We start from the raw sequence: 21,699 nt of genomic DNA on the forward strand, positions 1-21,699 counted from the left end.
ACTTGTATTCTGGCTATTTGATTGTTTCCAAAAGATGTGAAATGTCCAGTAAGGATGGGAAGAAGGTTGGAAAACATGCACTCTTCAGTTGTTGTTGAATTGCATATCTCATCCTCCTCCTTTTTTAGGTTATGATGCCAAGAATTCATGGGAGTTGGATTTAGGTAACACATTTTCCCCAGCCCTAGACTACAGGAAAATATTAGCTGCTTTGTGTTCAGCAATACTTCACAAGCATACAAGAAACTATGCTATATAGATGCTGCAGTTCAGCATAACTTGAAAAGAAAGCTCACAGAACAAATAAGGAAAGTATCTATATTTCTATGTATCAGGATTACTGTGATTAAAACTAAGCAGATGATGGGATCAAAACATACTTTCATAATACTGACAAAGCATCTATCCACCCTCTTATCCAACCACATATCACTGCCTAAAAGAGGAGGAAGAAAAGGATGTAATTGCTATTTTCCCCTTTCTCCTGTCCAGCTCACAAGGAATCCTATTTTGTGTGCTACATTTTATGTGGTTTTTCTTCCATAGCAAAATTCAATTGCTTATACATCAGGTGGCTACAGTACTTGCCCTCAGACCTTGTATTACCAAAAAAAAAAAAAAAAAACACGTACAAGAATATGCAATTTCACACACACACACACACACACACACACACACACATCCCATATAGTGACCTCATACCAAATAAACAGATACCCACAATAACAGCACAAATAAATTTCACTGACAGCTGGACTAATGGAGGTGGGCAAGATGACATATTGCACAGCCGTCTTGGAAAGAAATATCCCACTCCACACTGCTATCAACTGGATTGTTGATAGGAAAAAGCTCTTGGAAAGATATTTTACCAAAACCTGTGTGCCGCAAGCCCTGCCGTGATATTTTATTTAGAAAAGATAAAATATGCCTCCTTGTGCTACTCTTTTCTAACTTATAGTGGTTACTATGTTGGAGAAATGAATGTGTTCAGTAGTATGGTATCAGCACCAGAGATCTACACTGCTGGACATTTGCAGGTGCCCTGGCCAAACTTTGGAGCTGCCCATCCATATTGTTGCTGCTTTTTTATCGTTATATATTCAGTTGTCCCTTTAAATGAATATTGACACAAGCAGGTGGCACTAGTAACCTTTAGGTAAATTAAGCCCCAAACTAAGGACAAGCCAACAGGCAGAAGAACCAACAATGGAAGGAGATATGAAGCAATGATGGCTATTGTTTCTGTATTAGTGGTGCAGCAAATCATCCCCGGTCTCTGAAATGCCCTGTCCATGGTGCTGAACCTATCTTAAAGCTAATCCTAGAAATTGTCAATGACAAGCATAGATAAAAGCTGGAGGAGATTCATCACTACACTGACATGGAATCCCCTATTTGGCACTAGATATAGCTACTCATAGCAGAACTTCCAGGACTTGTAGCCATGACCAAAGTAACCCTACAAGAGGACTTAATCAAAGGTCCTACGTTATGCTGCCTAAGCCACTGTTTCTAATGCCGGCCATGCCCACATACATATCCAGAGTTCCTACAGTCAGCAGCCTTACACATTGCAATACATAACTTCCTCTGTTTCAAAAAAAGCTTCCCAAACCCATCAAAGTGCTCATGCTGTCCAAGAGCCATGAGTCACAGAACACAAACACACACAAAAAACACCCAAAGGATCCGACACAGTGGTGCCAGGGGCTCCCTGTGTGATAGCAAAGTTCTGCTCAAGGGCACAATGAGAATGCCATTTGGCTGTAAGTGGATGACACACAGCTCTGGATCTGACAGACAGCAGGGGGGCTCTCTCTATTTTTGTGCTGTTGTTTCTACCCTACAACTCCTCAGATCAAGGGATAAGAAGGATTTTTAAAGGGTGGAAACAAAAACATGGCACAATCATTGCCATCATAAAAAGCCACCTATTTCATGTTTTGCTTATGACAGGGTCACTTCTCTTTCTCACTGCTTGCTAGTGGGAGGTAAATTGCCTTGTGACATTATACCAGGTTTTGAGAAGCTCTGTAGCCCTGACAGCTTAAGGAAAGCAACAATGAAAGTGGAAAAACAGCACCAGGGAAAGGAGGAGGACCAAAAGGCACAAGGAGAGCAGCTATCAAATTGTAAAGCCAATACAAGCATTGCTCATTTGTGTGATGACAACAAGATCTGCACAAAAATGACCGAGGAGCGATTCCTTTTGCCATGCTATCTTAAGGGGAAACCAGAGCTGACCGTTGACAATCCATTTCCAATCTGCCTCTTTAGAGATTGTCTGCTCCATGATTTTGCAAAGCCTGCTTAAGACCATCGGCGGAGATTTGGGGTTAGACACAGAGGCTGGAAGAAGTGGGAAGTTGGCACAGTGAATTTGCCAGTGGACATTTACATGTCAGAGATACTATGGAGATGTGGCTTTGAAGAGCCTGTCTGAACGCTATTCAGCTAAGAGGCTTTAAAAAGGGCTCTGCAGGGATGCAAAGATGTGTTAGCAGGCTCTTCTCCAAAAAAGGCAGCTGCACTTTATGCCATGAAATACCAGCTGAGAGAGGTCAGACTAATACCTGTTCCCCATGTGTTCGAATAGAATAGACAGAAATATAGTAACCCTAGGTAGCGAGTGCTGTAAAAGAATGGGCAAAGATTTCCACAGTAAGGGTTGCTTTCCAGGTCTTGGACATGCGTCTTACTTTTCAGGAGCCAACTGCATCCTAGACAACCTGTCTCTAGCAAAAGCTTCACAAAGATACAAAGATAACCAGAAAACTCTCATGTGACCCTATACAAGATTCCACAAATTACACTGATGCAATTGTGATGGCTGTTTGAATATCCCACATATTTATCCGAGTTTCTTTCCATGTATCTTAAACATTCACAACTTTTAACAGAATTTGGGAGTGGGAAAATAAATTGCCTGTAGCGCGAACTCTCAAACTTCCTGACCCAAAGTGAGTTATGTTTGTTTGTTAGGACACTATCTGAAATCTTTATGAAACCATGACGTCTAGATCATTATTTTCAGTGGCATATTAATTAACATCTCCGGGACCCCAACAGGATGCAATGAGGTGTCCAAAACCCATGTAAGAAGTCATGAAGCAATTGGTCTTTCAGGGCTATGGCAAGCATGTCACACAATGCATAGCACGCAAGAGGAAGAAATATCCAAACTATTTCAGGGACCCATTATCTCACAGAAAATAAAGACAATACCTTTATAGCCTGCATCTATGGAGAGTCACAGCACTATCAGTCAAGGCACACACCAACAAGTATTGCATCACAAAAATGACTTTAGAAAGAGAAAACTGATTGCCATTCACCCCACAGAATCATTTCAGGGACATTGGAGGCTAGTTTGGCATTAGGAACCAAATCAGTCTATAATGAAGTAATAATTGCATTCAAGCAGCCAGGCTCCTGTGGGCTACTAACCTAGTTTCCTGCCATCCAAGACTTTTTGTCTGGAAATCTAAACACACCTACATGAGTGTGAAGGGTGTCCCATCTCCCTGCAAAACCCCTGTAAGGGAGCAGCTTCTCAGAGAAGGACTATGCAACAGGCAACAAGGGGCTGCTAGAAACATGCCAACAGTTCCAACAGGAGAGCCAGACTCATCCATGCTGGACAAAGTAGCTGTGCTGAATCTCAATGTCATGACTTTCATGCTTGGTGTGCTTTCTCCTTTCACTCAAGAAAAAAACCAACAAGCCCTGCTTTGATTTGAAACCCAAACTTCTGCAGGATTCCCGGCATATTCCCTGCTTGAGGAAAAGGAGCACAAATGGGCTAAAGAACAGAATGATCCTACCAAGAACCTGCAGTATTTATATGACATATCAACACAATGCTCCCAATATGCACTGATTTACCAACAAATGTGGGGTTGTGGTTCTGCAATGCAAGCATGGGCTCTGAAATCTGAACCAGAATTGTAACAGATAGCAATGCCCGGCTGGTCCCACGCGGCCAACAACGGGAGGAGCAGGGTCTGAAAAGCCATTCCTCATCCAAGTTTCCCCTCTTCATTGTTCAACAGATGGACCTGTTGTGTATGCTTCCCCCCACCCCTCCTTTCCCAAACAAAACTCATCCTGGGAATGACGCTGGGGTTGTTGGGTGTCTCCATGAGACACAGATGGCATGCAGCGTTGGCACCGGGTGAATGGAGAGGGTGTCAATTTAGGGCAGGGAGAGAGCCAAGTTACTCTCAGTCCCTCTATTCCACAGGTTTTGTGTGCGTGTGTGTTTATGTCAGGAGCAACTTGAGAAACTGCAAGTCGCTTCTGGTGTGAGAGATTGGCCGTCGGCAAGGACGTTGCCCAGGGTATGTTAATAATGTTTTGCCATCCTGTGGGAGGCTTCTCTCATGTCCCTGCATGGGGAGCTGGAGTTGACAGAGGGAGCTCATCCACCCTCTCCCGGATTCGAACTGGCAACCTTCAGGTCAGCAACCCAACCTTCAGATTAGCAGTCTTGCCGGCACAAGGGCTTAACCCATTGTACCACCAGGACTCCTGAATTCCACAGGTGAGTGTCCTGTCCTCCGGAGAGGAGACTTGAGCATCTATTCCCTGGGCCAAGGGCATGGTTTTGACAAAATAGACCCTTCCTCCTTCCCTCAATTGTCTCTTTGAATCTCATTTGTAGAGAGGAGTAATAATAATGACAATAATGCTACAAAATAGACCTTCCCTCCTTCCGTCAACTGTATCTTTGAATCTCATTTGTAGAGAGTAGTAGTAATAATAACAATGACAATAATGTTACAAAATAGACCTTCCTCCTTCCATCAGCTGTCTCTTTGAATCTCGTTTGTAGAGAGTAGTAGTAGTAATAATGACAATAATGCTAATAATCTCCCCGAGTCCTCAATCCATCTTTCTCTCAGAACAAGGTACCACAACTGAGTCCAAGCAGTTTAAGCAGAGAAACTCACACTAAAGAAACGGACATATCCAGCTTCAAGGCAGCTCCTGTCTGAGCCTCAGAACATGCAAGAGACACAGCACACCTGGATAGAAGCAAAGGAGATGCTTCCATTGACCCAGTCATGGGTTTGGGAAAGAGAAGACAGGCATCTCTGGAGAGGGTCCACAGGAGAGAGTGGCCCAGGATGCGACCTCAGCCGCCTCGCCCCTTTTTTCCCTTCCAAAATAAAATCCTCCTCATCAACAAACCAACCCTATTTCCCGACCGTTAAACCAGACACAGAGCCAAGAGGTACCCTCCGCGGTCTCCTCTCCGTGGAGCATCACCAAAGCAACTCCTTCCCGGGGAAAGAGAGGGATGGGAAGCCGAGGAAGCGAGCCAACAACTCCCTTTTCTAAAACAGGGGCGCCGAGCTCTCTCTCATCCCAAAACAAGCCCCTCAATCTCCGCAAACAAAGTCTACCTCCTGGAAAGTGGGCGGAAAAGGTGTTGGTTTGCCCAAAGGGGGGTCCAACGGTCCTACCTTGGCCGAGAAGGCAGAAGCAGAGGAGGACGAGGTCTGCCTGGAGAGCTTTCATTCCTTAGAGTTGCGGCGAAGGGGGAAGGAGAGGAACTTGCGCGCTGCCCAGCCGCCTCCGCCGCTTGGATCCTGCCTCGTCTTCTCTCTCTTCCTTTATTTTGCAGCCTCGTTGCTTGGCTGGCTGGCTGTCTATACAAGCGGCGAGGAAGCAACAGCCTCCTCGCGGAGCTCCTTTCCGCTCTCAGTGGCGCTTCCTCTCGGCTCGCCTGCTCCTTCTCCGCCTCCCTTCTGCTCGCCGCCGCTCCATGCCCGAGCTCTTCTTCGCCGCCTTCGCCTCCTCCTTCTCCTCGTCCGCCTGAGCTCCTCCCTCCGCCGCTCGCTCGGAATGAGTGACGGTCAGGGGCGGCTTTAAAGAGGAACTCCGCGTGGGGAAGCCACTCGCGAAAAATAGACGAAGGAGACAGAGGGGAAAGCGACGCCTCACTTCGCCCTTTCCTCGGTCCTCGCTTCTTCCTCGGTCCTCTCTTCTTCAGCTTTGCACCGCCTGCATAGGAAAGGGAAAGGTGAAAGCAAGGCTGTAGTCCAGGGTGTGTGTATATGTGTGTGTTAGGGGTTCATCATGATTTTGAAGCCTCTTTCCCTCTTCCAATAGTAAGGAACAGGTGTCACCTTCCCGCTCCAAGTTTGCAGCAACTCCAAGGTGAGACACACCAAGATCAAGCTCTTTTTTTCCCTAAGAAAGGAGGGGAATCCCCGCGAAAGTTAAAGGCCGCCAATGCCAAAAGGCAGAGAACGAAACGATGCCGGCTTTGGGAAGGATTCCCTTTGGCTTGGCACAGCCGAGGCGCTCGGTTTCTTCCTCGCCAGCCAACAACTCAAAGGAGCCTTAAAGCGACAGTGTCGCTGCAATAATAATAATAACAACAACAACAACAACAAGCAGTCAAATAAGAAGAGCATGCCCTGGGAGAATATGTAAAGCAAAGTGAAGAACCTGCTTTGATTGAAGTCAAAAATCAGAAACTCCTCAAAGCACAGCAGACAAAAAACCAGTACAAGAAAGCCACACTACAAACTAGAGCTGACAGCTGGCACAACAAAACACTGCATGGAAAGTTCCTTGACAAAATTGAAGGAAAAGCTGATAAGGAGAAGACCTGGCTATGGCTCACGAATGGGACCCTGAAGAAGGAGACAGAAGGCCTGATCCTTGCAGCCCAGGAGCAAGACATCAGAACAAATGCAATCAAGGCCAAGATTGAAAAATCAGCTGATGACCCAAAATGCAGACTGTGCAAGGAAACCGATGAAACCATTGATCATATTCTCAGCTAGTAAGAAAATCGCACAGACAGACTACAAACAGAGGCACAACTATGTGGCCCAAATGATTCATTGGAACTTATGCCTCAAGTACCATCTCCCAGCAGCAAAGAACTGGTGAGATCACAAACCTGCAAAAATATTGGAAAATGAGCACGCAAAGATACTGTGGGACTTCCAAATCCAGACTGACAAAGTTCTGGAACACAACACACCAGACATCACAGTTGTGGAAAAGAAAAAGGTTTGGATCATTGATGTTGCCATCCCAGATGACAGTCGCATTGACGAAAAACAACAGGAAAAACTCAGCCGCTATCAGGACCTCAAGATTTAACTTCAAAGACTCTGGCAGAAACCAGTGCAGGTGGTCCCGGTGGTGATGGGCACACTGGGTGCCGTGCCAAAAGATCTAAGCCGGCATTTGGAAACAATAGACATTGACAAAATTACGATCTGCCAACTGCAAAAGGCCACCCTGCTGGGATTATTTATTTATTTATTTATTTACAACATTTATATCCCGCCCTTCTCACCCGAAGGGACTCAGGGCGACGTACAAATTGGCAACAATTCAATGCCTACACATAATTAAAACAGCAATGAAAATCCAATAAAACAGTTAAAACAATATAAAAATATAAAACATATGATTAAAATCAATTCCTCCAAAATCCTCGTGCTGTAGCCGTAAATCAGTCTGGGGTCATCTTTATCATTTAATCTTCGAAAGCCTGGGCACATAGCCATGTTTTCAGGGCTTTTCTAAAACTCAGAAGGGTTGGGACATGCCGTATTTCTCTGGGGAGGGTGTTCCACAGCCGGGGAGCCACCACCGAGAAGCCCTGTCCCTCGTCCCCACCAACCGTGCCTGTGAGGCAGGCGGGACCGAGAGCAGGGCCTCGCCAGATGACCTGCACGCATAATTTGAAAATACATCACACAGTCCTAGACACTTGGGAAGTGTTCGACATGTGATTTTGTGATATGAAATCCAGCATATCTATCTTGTTTGCTGTGTCATGCAATAAAATAATAATAATAATAATAATAATAATAATAATAATAATAATAATAACAATAATAATAATAATTTTATTCTTGTACCCCGCCTCTATCTCCCCGCAGGGACTCAGGGCGGCTTACAAATGCAAAACAAGTATACATACATAAAACATCAAATACTGAAAACGCACGAATGAAAATTAAAACATACAATTAAAATCAAACCATTAATAAGACATAAACGCAGCAATAAAACATAAGGATGGGCTGATCAAAGTGCTCTAAGTGAGACTTGTAAACATGGAGGAAGTTAAAAGTGCTATAAGAACATGGGGGAGAACCCAAAAGTGAGTTGAACCCTGAGGCTATTAGAGAAATTACCCATGCGGATGCAATCGATCAAGGATAACCTGATATCTGACTCTGGGGGTTGGTGCTCATCTCCATTTCTAAGCTGAAGAGCCGGTGTTGTCCATAGACACCTCCAAGGTCATGTGGCCATAGGCATGACTGCATGGAGCGCGTTACCTTCCCGCCGGAGCGGTACCTATTGATCTACTCACATTTGCATGTTTTCAAACTGCTAGGTTGGCAGGAGCTGGAGCTTACAGCGGCCGCTCACGCCGCTCCCGGGGTTTGAACCTGGGACCTTTCAGTCTGCAAGTTCCGTAGCTCAGCACTTTAACACACTTTGCCACCGGGGCTCCTTCTCAGAGTGAGAAGGGTGCGATATAAATATCGCTAATGAATAATTTTTATTTATTTTATTTATTTATTAGTGACATTAATATCCTGCCCTTCTCACCCCGAAGGGGACTCAGGGCGGCTTACAAGTTATACGGACATACAATATATTATATTTTCCGTATAGCACAATATAAGAATTATATATTACTCTATTGTACTATAACACTATTACATACATAATATTACATGTAATATAAATATACCATTATAACAGTGTATTATTATTATATTGTATTACATTGTAATATTATTAATATTATATGTACAGTAGAGTCTCACTTTTCCAACATAAACGGGCCGGCAGAATGTTGGATAAGCGAATATGTTGGATAATAAGGAGGGATTAAGGAAAAGCCTATTAAACATCAAATTATGATTTTACAAATTAAGCACCCAAACATCATGTTATACAACAAATTTGACAGAAAAAGGAGTTCAATGCACAGTAATGCTATGTAGTAATTACTGTATTTATGAATTTAGCACCAAAATATCACGATGTATTGAAAACATTGACTACAAAAATGCGTTGGATAATCCAGAACGTTGGATAAGCGAGTGTTAGATAAGTGAGACTCTACTGTATTATTGTTCTCTATTATTGTTGCTACTATTACATTTATTTTACTCTATTTTTATTATTATTATTAATAGAAAATACTACATGGCAATGTAGAAAGGCTAAGTATGCAAATACAGTAGAGTCTCACTAATCCAAGATAAATGGGCCGGCAGAAGCTTGGATAAGCGAATATCTTGGATAATAAGGAGGGATTAAGGAAAAGCCTATTAAACATCAAATTAGGTTATGATTTTACAAATTAAGCACCAAAACATGTTATACAAAAAATTTGACAGAAAAAGTAGTTCAATACGCAGTAATGCTATGTAGTAATTACTGTATTTACAAATTTAGCACCAAAATATCATGATGTATTGAAAACACTGACTACAAAAATTCATTGGATAATCCAGAAGGTTGGATAAGCGAATGTTGGATAAGTGAGACTCTGATGTATATACAATATATTATATTATTAGTATAGAATAATATGATTATATATCATAATATATGTCTTCAGACATGATGTCTTCCTGCCCCCTTCTTCATTAATAATAATAATAAGTTTGTAAATTAGGACCCTGACATGCCAGTCGATGGTAAGTTTGCCAGGAAGAAGAAACTTTTGACCAAAATGGCATAAATATGATGCCAATTTGTGGCACATTGGAGGGAAAAGGTTGGTGAGACGGCTTAGGAGGCATCCTTGTAGTATCCAACTGACCTGTTTCTTGAGGAAAGGGTTTCAGCTTCTGCTTCCATTGTATGTAGTCTCAAAGTCTGTGGTTTGTGGCCCTTGAGCTTCCAAACTTCCTAATCTGCCTCTTCTGTTTTTTGGCTGAAAGAAAGCAAACAAACCCTCCTAGAAACCAGAAATGGGAATCACCACACAAGGGAAGCACAACACAAAGAGAAGATTTAGAACACCTGTGCTTAAATGCAGGTGTTCTAAATTTACCTAATGGGCACATAGGCTATATTACACTGTTTCCTAATGCAGTTGAGTTGAACTGTATTATATGGCAGTGTAAATGGGGTCATAGAGGCCTTCTTTGCAACCATTAAAGCAGAGGAAAAGGATCTTGTGGGCTTCCAGATGTTGTCAAGTTGCAATTCCCAACTATCTTTACTATGGCACATATTGGTCAGGGCTGCTGGAAGAAAGATATCTGGCTGATTCTCACCTTAAGTTTTCAAAAAGAGACTCTTTCCCTTTGCTTGTTCTCTACCCTAAAGCTTTAATCCATGTTTTTATTAGTTCTTGTCATTTGTTTTTATTGGCTAATGTTTAAATTTTTATAATTGTGCATGTTTTTTGTCTACTGTTGTGTTTTATATTGCTATTGTTTTTATTCGGGCTTGGCTCCATGTAAGCCGCCCTGAGTCCCCTTTGGGGAGATAGAGGCGGGGTATAAAAATAAAGTTGCTGTTGTTGTCAGTTGTGACTTTATAAAGAACTAGCTGTGCCCGGCCACGCGTTGCTGTCTGGTGGTCTGGGAAATAAAGTATTGAGGAATTGGTGGTAGTTAAGGTAAAGGGTAAAGGTTTTCTCCTGACATTAAGTCCATTTGTGTCCGACTGCACACTGAAGTGGATTATACGGCAGTGTGGAGTTAAGATAATCCAGTTCAAAGCAGATAATATAAGATTATAAATGGGTTATATAGCTGTGTGGAAGGGCCTTGAGTCTACACTGCCATATAATCCAGTTCAAATCTGATAGTCTGTATTTTATAGGCAGTGGGGAAGAGACCTAAGTGAGGCCTAACTCTGTGTGTCCCCTGGGCTGAGTGGGTTGCTAGGAGACCAAGTGGGAGGAGCTTAGCCTTCTAACTGGCAGTAATTGGATAAAAACAATTATTCCTCTCACTCTAATTAGGACTTTATTTTTCTTTTCTTTTTGTTGTATGAACATAGAGGCATGCCAAGTTTAGTGTTTCTGGGATGTGTAGTTTTGTTGTTTTGTCCTAGGCTGAAATTTCATTACCCTTTTATATATATAGATGAGCTACAAAAACCAGCAGCTCTATGTTTTGCACAGAAGGAAGATAAATAAACTTTAGCTAATCTCTGAAGTCCAAGGTGGTCGAGAAACCGAGTGGAAAAGATATTGACATGTTTATAGTGCACTGCACATGTCTTATTTGTAGTGCAAAAACAACAACAACAGCAACAATGAAAGAACAATACAATATTTAAAAATAAAAATAATTTTAACCAACATACATTTATCAGGATTTCAATGGGAAGTGTGCTCCTGCTTCTGGCCAATGAGATAGTCAAGTTAATTAGGGTTGTTGTTGTTGTTGTGTGCCTTCAAGCCATTTCAGACTTTGGGCGAGCCTAAGTCTAAAATGTATTTATTTATTATTTATTTATTTACTGCCTTTATTTACTACATTTGTATCACACCCTTCTCACCCCAAAGGGGACTCAGAGTGGCTTACAAATTATAATTACATACAATATATTATATTATTAGCATAGCACAATATTAGCATTATATATTACTTTATTGAACTATACCACTATACTGTAATATTATTAGTAATATTATATAGAATATATAATTAATATTATTATATGATATTATTATTAGTGTTATATTGCATTACATTATAATATTATTATCAATATTATATGTATATACAATATATTATATTATAAAACTGAGGGCGGGGGCCAGGTAAATGACCTCGGAGGGCCGCATCCGGCCCCCGGGCCTTAGTTTGGGGACCCCTGCCCCAAACCTTAGCCAGCATAAGCAATGGTGAAGAATGCTGGAGGTTGCAGTCCAACAACTAAACTCCCACCTCTTCTGCACAAAAATAGTGCAGGGGGATAAGAGAACACATAATTTTGCAACTGTTTGACTTAATGAGCCTACTTGTGGAAGAATTTCCTCCTCCAACAGTCCCCTTTGCTAATGTGTGAGCTACTCTGTTTGCCAGCTGCGTTTGTAAAGTGTTCATGAAATGGGGGGAGAAGGAAGTACAACATTAAGCAGCAATCAGGAGAGCTCTACATTGAAGCCCCTTAGTACCTCACTTTCCTGGAAAGGGCTGCAGGTGAATAACCTGCTTGATTACTCTTGAGAATAACACCTGAGTACATAGATTACCTTTCCTGGAAAGCAACGCTGGAGTTGTGTGTCAGAGCAAGAGCCTGAACGAAACGGGTGTGAGCTTGCCAGCTTTTTTGGGCAGAGTTCTTGAGCTCTGGCATAGTGGTACTACTGTTAAAGATCCAGGAGCCCTGTCCGTTTCTGCCACTGGCCAGCCTACTCAGTCACATTCAGCCACTGCTCTACCACTATAATGCTGCATATGATAAACCATAGGCATCCTTGCCTTTGATACAGCAAACCCACAAAACCAATACCGTCACTTCTAATGACACAGAACATTTTTGTAAACAGAAAAAGGAGCATATTAACAACATATTTTTCTGTTGATTATAAAAGTCATTTTCTAAATTGATTCCCCCCCCCCCCCAAAGAGATTTAAATGTCAACCCGAAATGCATAAGTCTTCAAGATATTGATGTGTAGGAATAAGCACAGATCAAACGCAATTGTGACCTTTACATCTGACATAACCCCATATAGTTTGGGATGTAGACATTACTAACAAGTGTTTCCTTCTCTTTGACTTAAAAAAACAGGACTGTTTTAAGTGGCAGAAAAACCAAGTCTAGAGTCCTGTAGGTAAGGTAAAGGTTTCCCCTGATGTTAAGTCCAGTCATGTCTGACTCTGGGGATTGGTGCTCATCTCCATTTCTAAGCCAAAGAGCCGGCGTTGTCTGTAGACACCTCCAAGGTCATGTGGCCGGCATGACTGCATGCCTTCCCGCCAGAGTGGTACCTATTGATCTACTCACATTGGCATGTTTTCAAACTGCTAGGTTGGCAGGAGATGGAGCTAACAGCAGCCGCTCACGCCTCTCCCGGGGCTTGAACCTGGGACCTTTCAGTCTGCAGCTCAGTGCTTTTACACACTCTGCCACCGGGACTGTACTGGAGGTTTTTAAATAGATGCTGGAGAATCCCTTTCAGAGACTTCTGGTTGTGCATCCCCTTGTCCCCTGCAGCAGAGCGCTGGGCTAGATGACCCCTTAGGGCCCTTCTGGCTCTATCAATCTGTGCCCAGAGCATGTATCTTGCAAGGGAAGTCTACATAATGTGTGACTAGTCCATAGGCAGTTAGGGAGAGTTTCAGTGATTAATTCCACAGGTTCTAGTCCATTAGCTTCTTAATTTGCCAATGGAATTTGCAACTGTGTGAAAACAATAGGTCAGAAGAAGCAATACAAAATTACTGTTTTGCAATTAGCTCAGACATCCTGTTAAGAAAAGCATTCCCTCCACTGTCAGAATTAAATGCAAATGGTTCTGTTAAGATTGTACCTGCTCTTTGCAGAATTGGTTTGTTCCTAGGTTGCCATCCTAAGCTTATTTACTAAGATACTCTCATGAAACAGAGTGGGATTTACTTTTATATAAACTGTTATATCTGGTTGTCCTATTTATTCCTTTGCATTAAACTATGGTCTTCTGAACCCAGACTTAATCAAACACTGAAATTAGTGGGACACTAACAAATCTCACTACTTTCTGTTGAAATAGTGCGGTTTAACACTGTTCTAACTGCCATTGTTGAGTGCTATGGGATCATAGAAGTTGTAGTTTGATGAAGCAACAGCATTCCTTTGCAAATAATAATAATAATAATAATAATAATAATAATAATAATAATAATTCCGAATCCAGACTGACAAAGTTCTGGAACACAACACACCAGACATCACAGTTGTGGAAAAGAAAAAGGTTTGGATCATTGATGTTGCCATCCCAGGTGACAGTTGCATTGACGAAAAACAACAAGAAAAACTCAGCCGCTATCAGGATCTCAAGATTGAACTTCAAAGACTGTGGCAGAAACCAGTGCAGGTGGTCCCGGTGGTGATCGGCACATTGGGTGCCGTGCCAAAAGATCTCAGCCAGCATTTGGAAACAATAGACATTGACAAAATTATGATCTGCCAACTGCAAAAGGCCACCCTGCTGGGATCTGCGTGCATCATCCGAAAATACATCACACAGTCCTAGACACTTGGGAAGTGTTCGATTTGTGATTTTGTGATATGAAATCCAGTCGGACACAACTGGACTTAATGTCAGGAGAAAACCTTTACCCTTTACCTTAACTACCACCAATTCCTCAATACTTTATTTCCCATACCACCAGACTTCGCCACAGCAACACGTGGCCGGGCACAGCTAGTTCTTTATAAAGTCACAACTGACAACAGCAACAACAACAACTTTATTTTTATACCCCGCCTCTATCTCCCCAAAGGGGACTTAGGGCGGCTTACATGGGGCCAAGCCCGAATAAAAACAATAGCAATATAAAACACAACAAGAAAGCTAAAGACCTAGTAAAACTATAATTCCTGTAACATTGGCTAATTATGGCAATTTAATGTTGTATACTAAGAAACACATGATGCACTTTGTCAGCTGCTTGGAAATGCTCCATCTTTCCCCATTTCTTTCTGTGTTCCCAGAGAAACCCGAAAGACAAGCATTTTCTCAGGTTCCCGCTGGGCTGACACATATAGTTAGTTGCATTCAGTCTAGTGGGTGAGAGGTTGTTTAGCTCTGCTGAAAAGATTCGTGGAGAGCAAAACTCAGTGTATAGGAAAGCACATTCTCTTAAGAGAGATCTTTGGCTCATCTATATCAGCACTGATTTAGGGATGGGGGAAAAGGCACTGGAGTTGAATCCAGCGTATAGTGGGTCCCAGTTTTCCTCTTTGTGCTTTTTATTTTGGTGGCTACATCTTCTATGTTTTGACACCATTATTTGGTAGTTTCACAGCTTTTGTACACATTCCCTAGCCAACCCCATTCTAAAAGACTGAAGAGCCTCTACAGTGTTAAAGGATCTTTTAGACTGGTTGAAAGAAGTGTGAGCTCTCGTGATATAGTTTTTCACATTTTGCCTGTTATTTTGTCTCATGTCAACTCATTGCATTCCTTTTCCGAACTGTTCTGCATGAAGCAGAGGAAAAGCTTTCATCTGCTTTACAAACTCTCTTCCCAAGTTGGAAAAGGCAGAAAGATATTAAATGAATTAATAACCAAACAAACCACTCATTTGTTCTTCCATCGGGTTCCTATTTCTGATGTTTATAGCCTACCGGCCTTTCCTTTCCACCAAATTATTTCTGGCCTCTTTGTCCCTTTGTTATCTCTAGGGATTTCGTCATCCTATGTCAGATGACGATTTCATGGTGCTCCCCCAATATGTTATTGGAGTTTCATTCCCACCAGTCCTTGGCAGCACAATCAATAGCAAAGAATGCTGGGCATTGCAGTGGAATAAAACCCATGTGTCTATGTGATCCCCACACTAACTATCAGCCTTCTACCTTATGTGTATAACTTGGAGCAGAGCCATGGTTTGGGAAAAGAAGAACTACTATTTCTCTATGACCACTCCTCCAATATTATCATTGTTATATCATCAGGGCTGTTGGCAGTATGCTCCCTTATTTATGTTTCTTTCATAAGGTCACCATATATTAAAAATCACTTGGTGACAATTTGCAACATGACAACAACAGATCACCTTTAATTAATACTGGTAAGAGCTTCTTAGAGACAAAGAGATGATTTATAAATAGGGGAAAGGTAGAAACCATTTGATCCTCACCATATTCCTGGACTGTCGTTTTCCTAACAGCCCAGCTTGCTGTTGACCTATGCAGCCCGAAAGACAGTTGCATCTGTCAAGTAGGGAAATTTAGGTACGCTTTATGCAGGAGGCTAATTTAACTAATTTACAACATCATAAAACTGCCAGCAAAACACGAGGAAAGGAATGAGGAAGTACAGCCACTAGTGGACAGTGAAGCAACAGCTCCCCCTGTGGCCGGAATCATGAAGCTGGAAAAAAATGTTAAATGCCTCTGTGTTTGTCTATATATGTTGTTTGTCTGTTGGCATTGAATGTTTGCCATATATGTGTTCATTGTAATCCGCCCTGAGTCCCCTTCGGGGTGAGAAAGGGCGGAATATAAATACTGCAAATAAATAAATAAATAAATAATAGATTACAGACATTAGGTAATGGAACTCAAGCCACACTACAGGCAGACTTGAAATGCAGAGGCCTATTTCATATAAATGAGAAGATAGTAAAACAAAACTAGATTGTACTACTTCAGGTGGGTTGTACATTTCTGAGCATAACACACATAGGGGACTAGAGCCCTTCTTCCTGACATTTATCTCATTTTCTACAGGGTTGTAGATTCCCGTTACATGAAGGACCATGCAATCACACAATCTGAAATGGTGCCAACCAAGGGCAATTTTACTAGCTCATCTGCCACTGGTGAAAGCTAGGACTGGCTTCATTGCCTCTCCTATGGAGCGATGTTATACAAAACTGCTTCCATTTTCCCAAATGACTTGCTGTTGGCATCACATCCACCCTTGTTGCCATGGATGCTCTCTTGGACATCTGGAGGCAAACTCAGCCAAATTTGTCCCTGGTTTCTGCTTTGCTGCATAAACCACAAAGAGAAATAGTGCATGAAGTGAAGATACTCAGGGTTGTTCAAGAACAGCCGTGTTCTTGATTATTATGCATTCTATTTTTAAGCTGCTTGTCTATCAGAACACTCAAAGCAGTGTGCAAAAACAGCATAAAACATCATAAAGATCAAAATCAATAAAGCACTAATAAAACCAGACATCAAGCAATCCATGAAAACCATAAAAAAAACCTTTAAGGTAGTAGTATCAAGCCAGAAGCAATGAGAATATCTAAGAACATCTTGACCTAAGGCTATATCCTACCCATGTTTACCTGAAAATCGGTTTAATTGACTGACACTAGCTTTTGAGTAAGTCTTTTATGTTTAGTCAAAAAAATAGGCGCAGGAGAGAAAACACTGTAACTTAAGTGCTGACATATATCATTTCTGAATGGTAAAGTGATACTGAAAATAAACCTTCTCCACTCCCATCTTACAATTATTTTAAAAAGAATTCTAAGTGGCATTCAAGGTACAGTCAGATCAATCTATTTGCTACATTTTCTCTTTCATGCACTTTCAAGTCAAGTTCTTTCTGTCCTGTGTGTTGTCGAAGGCTTTCTGTCCTGTTGATGTAAAAGTCTGGGGATTCTGGCTCATTCTTTCTTTGTAAAACTTGTGCCATTTATACCAACTAAATTCAATGGGTACTACTTCTTTAAGCACAGAGAGGATCCTATTGTATTTCTCCTACCATCTAAGGTAAAGATGAAGAACTTCTCTGAACAAAACAAAAGAGAAAGAAAGGGAGATGACATATGTAATTCAGTATCACAGACATGCTCATACAGCTAGGGATTCAAAGCGAGACTTCTAAGAACTGGGTACTTGAAACTGTGAGTGTGGATGAATTAATCAGGCTTTCTTTCTGCAGTGGTTTTTTTCATGTCTAGGTATTTTTTTATCACATTCATGAAGACATTTGCAAATTTGGGGAATTTTTTAATCGTACAATAGTATATCTTCATGGGTCATTCATTCTAACTCCCTGTTCAATATAGGATCTCCAGCTAAAGCATTCCCAGAAGGTCATTACCTATAAAAACCCTCAATGGTTTGAGCCCAGTTGCTCAGTCGCATAGTCATTTCCGACTCTTCGTGACCTCATGGAACAGTCCACGCCAGAGCTCCCTGTCGGCCGTCACCGCTCCCAGTTCCTTCAAGGTCAAGCCAGTTACTTCAAGGATACCATCCATCCATCTTGCTCTTGGTCGGCCTCTCTTCCTTTTTCCTTCCATTTCCCCCAGCATCGTGATCTTTTCCAAGCTTTCCTGTCTTCTCATGATGTGGCCAAAATACTTCAGCTTTGTCTCTAATATCCTTCCCTCCACTGAGCAACCGGGCACTATTTCCTGGAGGATGGACTGGTTGGGTCTTATTGCGATCCAAGGCACTCTCAGGATTTTCCTCCAGCACCAAAGTTCAAAAGCGTCTATCTTCCTTCGCTCAGCCTTCCTTATGGTCCAGCTCTCACATCCATAGGTTACTATGGGGAATAACATTGGTTTGACTATGCGGACTATGAGCCCAGACTATCTGCAAAACTGCATCTCCTCATACAAACCAGCACAGGCAGTGGAGTCAGCGGAGGAGGCCCTGCTCTTGATCTCACCTCTGTCTTATTAGACTTGTGCATTTCGGCTGAACCTCAATCCGTTTCTGCTGACTGAATTCAGGGAGACCCACAGATCCATTTTCATGCACCTCCTGAAAGCAGGTGGCTTGCTGAATAGTCATTTTCAGTCTACAGTCGAAAGATCCAGGAAGATCTGGCTCACTGGTGGAAATGGGGAGTTGACAAGGCTCCCCTTTTTATTTCTGGGATCCTTTCCTTTCTTTCTTTCAAGGGAGTCTGAGTTTGAGCAATGGGGTTAAGAAAGTTCTTCCTGATGTTCCACCAGAACATCAGGAAGAACTTCCTGACTGTGAGAGCTGTTTGGCAGTGGAACTCTCTGCCCCGAACTGTGGTGGAGGCTCCTTCTTTGGAGGCTTTTAAACAGAAGCTGGATGGCCATCTGTTGAGGGTGCTTTGGATGTGATTTCCTGCTTCTTGGCAGGGGTTGGACTGGATGGCCCATGAGGTCTCTTCTAACTCTATTGTTCTATGATTCTATGATTCTATGATTCTATAAGCATCCTTCCTGGAACCTTTTCCTATCTTCCTTTCAGGGAGTCTGTGTTTGAAGAACAGGGTTAAGGAACATCCTACTATCTTTCCTATCTTTCTTTCAAGGAACTCTGGGTTTGAATAATGGGGTTACGGAAGCATTCTTCCTGGGACCCTTTCCTTAGACACAGCTTATGTAAGGCTTGTCATGGCATTCTTCTATTCTGATTAGCCCAACAGGCAGGGCTCACAGGGAAACCCCCTGCGAGCAGCATGTGGCAGCCTTTCCGCAACCTTTCGTCTTATGCTTTGTCTTCTGTATGACATCCTCTCAGCCATTTTCTGAATCTACTCCAGCTTGTCTATATTCTCAAAAGGAAATATCCATAATAACAAAAAATGAAAACAAGCCTCTATAGCAAACAAAGTGATCATTCATCACATTGAAGTAGCATGAGCAATGGTTGCTCATCTTTTTCATTGCAGTCAGTTGGACTGAGTCTCAACCAAATGATGAAATCAAATTGAGCTGTATTGTTTCTTGGCAAAGTTCCCCTATTAGCATTAAGTGCCGGAACATTTGTACCTTCTTATGAATGTAAGCTGGAATGGGCGAATCTGTCAGTTTCACTTCCAGGTCAAGAGTGCAATACAAGAGGCAAAGATAGCTAACTGAGTTAATTCTACACTGGCTGAAACTGCACTAAATCCAAAGCTCCTTAGTCTATAGTTGTTTGAAATTACGTTGAACAGTATCGTGTTTTAACTTTGTGATAGTTGTATCTCTATGCTGAAAGAAGCTCAGGTGTTGATTACAGAAAAATAGCAATCTGTCATATCAAGTTACTGCAGATAATGAGGCATATCTTCCCAGGGCAGGTTCATATATGCATGCTTATCACTTGAGAACTGTAGCCTCTGTAATGGTAATGGTATCTATGTGCAGGAATGTGTAATCACCGATTAAATACCACAGGCAGTCCTTCCATATTAGACATGCCAACATTTGAGGCTTCCTTGAGAAAACTTAGGAACCCTCTCAACTTCCCTTCTCTTGAAATTTCCTTCAAATTCCTGAAATGTTTCCAGCCTCAAAATTTATTTTCTATTTTTTTTCAGGGCCTAAATCATAACCAGGAATCTTGAGCCTATTGCTGCCTTTATTGGTCCTTGCCTTCAAGAGCTCTGAAAAGGGACTGTGAGTAACTGCATGAGAAGGGTCTGAAAGCAGCAAGTAAATGGGTTTTCAGATTTCTGGCTTTGCTGCAGGTAAATTGTTAGGGGCCACATTTGTATCTAGAGCTGTTCAACTACTAGTGAGTAAAACATTAATAATTTACTTGTATATATGTGCATGCATGAACAAACTATCTAGCTTTCTAGAATCATTGATAAAAAAGGAAGTTTCTATAATAGTTTTTTTTTTTTCGTGCCAGGAGCAACCGGAGTTGCTTCTGGAGTGAGAGAATTGGCTGTCTGCAAGGACGTTGCCCAGGGGATGCCTGGATGTTTTGATGTTTTGCCATCCTTGTGGGAGGCTTCTCTCATGTCCCCGCATGGAGCTGGAGCTGATAGAGGGAGCTCATCTGCGCTCTCCCCGGGTGGGGTTCGAACCTGGCAGCCTTCAGGTCAGCAACCCAACCTTCAAGTCACAAGGCTTTTATCCCCTAGGCCACCGGAGGCTCCTCTATAATAGTGATTCTTACAGATATGGGGGATTGGCATCCCTGCCTCCCTATGTACCAGGAACTAGTAGTATATGTGTGCCCACTGGTTACAAATGTTTCTTGCCTGAAAATTCACAGTGGAGAAGCAGCCCATGGCTTGAGGACCAGCACTAGTCCAAGGGTCGCCACTTTGACTCAAACTGTGATCCTGCTCTCCTCTGCAAATGGTTCTATTGTGCATTAACATAAATATCAGAATCCATTACATTCAAAATTGCAAGTGAAATGAATGCTCAGACTGGTCCAACTCTAAAAGGCCCAACATACTGCATGACTTCATACTGGTTCAAGGCAGGAAGTCAATGGCTGAACGGCTGCAACCAGCTGAGAAGAGTAATAATCATCTAGTAATGAGCTGCCAGGAGTCTTACTGTTTTTATGAAATACAACAAAATATATACAAGAATAAGGCATCCAAGGAGCCCATTAGAGACATGGAGAAAATTATGCTTTCAACGTACACAGAAAGGAGTAAGGGATCAGCGGAGCTATTGTAGATTTACATGGGTAAATTGGATCTGAAATTATCAGGAGCCATGGAACCAGCAATGCATCTGAAATGCAAATATTGTTTATAGTGCAACCTTCTGCTTTTGAGAACTGGGACTGGGTTTACAGGGAACCTGGGCACTGGTGCATAGCGGAAACAGTTCATCTTGGAGAGCTAATGATGAGATGAACAAACAATACTGCTGACGAGTTTATGCTAGAACGGAAGATCATTTCAAGATTCAAATGGCTTCTTTGGGAAGACCATTCAAACTGCTTCTTGCACTTTCTCGTGAAGCTGCTCTGTGCTCAGTTAAGCAACTGTTCATGTATGCCATTCCTGTCTGCTTACACCGAGGAAGGCTGTGTAGGGTCTGCTCCAACTGGAGAGGAACCGAGTCTTCCACTCTCATCCTTACCCAACATCTTTTTCACTAGAAATGCTGAGCCTGACACCTACTCCTTTCCCTTCTGTTCTTTTCCCTTATTTGCTTTCCCAGAATTCATATTGACTTTCCCTTCTATGAAAAATATACTGCATTCCTCCTTCCCTGCAGCGTGCTTGGCAGACACATCATCAAGGACATATGTGCCACCCATCCGAGAAATGAACTGGATCTGAACAGCTTGCTGTAAAAATACTTTATAAAGATAATTGTATTA

The 21,699-nt window shown here is 42.1% G+C and overlaps 1 protein-coding gene across 3 annotated transcripts in view; it reads right to left on the reverse strand.

The window, feature by feature from the left end:
* kirrel3 (kirre like nephrin family adhesion molecule 3) overlaps window positions 1-21,699 on the reverse strand; it is a 960,216-nt gene that overhangs the window by 893,934 nt on the left and 44,583 nt on the right. For all 3 annotated transcript variants that reach the window (XM_062960868.1, XM_062960866.1, XM_062960867.1), the window contains 2 exons: window positions 9,830-9,943; window positions 5,472-6,012 (listed from right to left, as the gene is read on the reverse strand). In XM_062960868.1, the coding sequence (XP_062816938.1) occupies window positions 5,472-5,526 (55 nt within the window). In that variant the 5' untranslated portion in view covers window positions 5,527-6,012; window positions 9,830-9,943. Of the gene's footprint in view, window positions 1-5,471; window positions 6,013-9,829; window positions 9,944-21,699 lie in introns of those variants that run through there.

Source organism: Anolis carolinensis, unplaced genomic scaffold (assembly GCF_035594765.1).
Source record: "Anolis carolinensis isolate JA03-04 unplaced genomic scaffold, rAnoCar3.1.pri scaffold_8, whole genome shotgun sequence".
NCBI classification, from domain to species: Eukaryota; Metazoa; Chordata; class Lepidosauria; order Squamata; family Dactyloidae; genus Anolis; species Anolis carolinensis.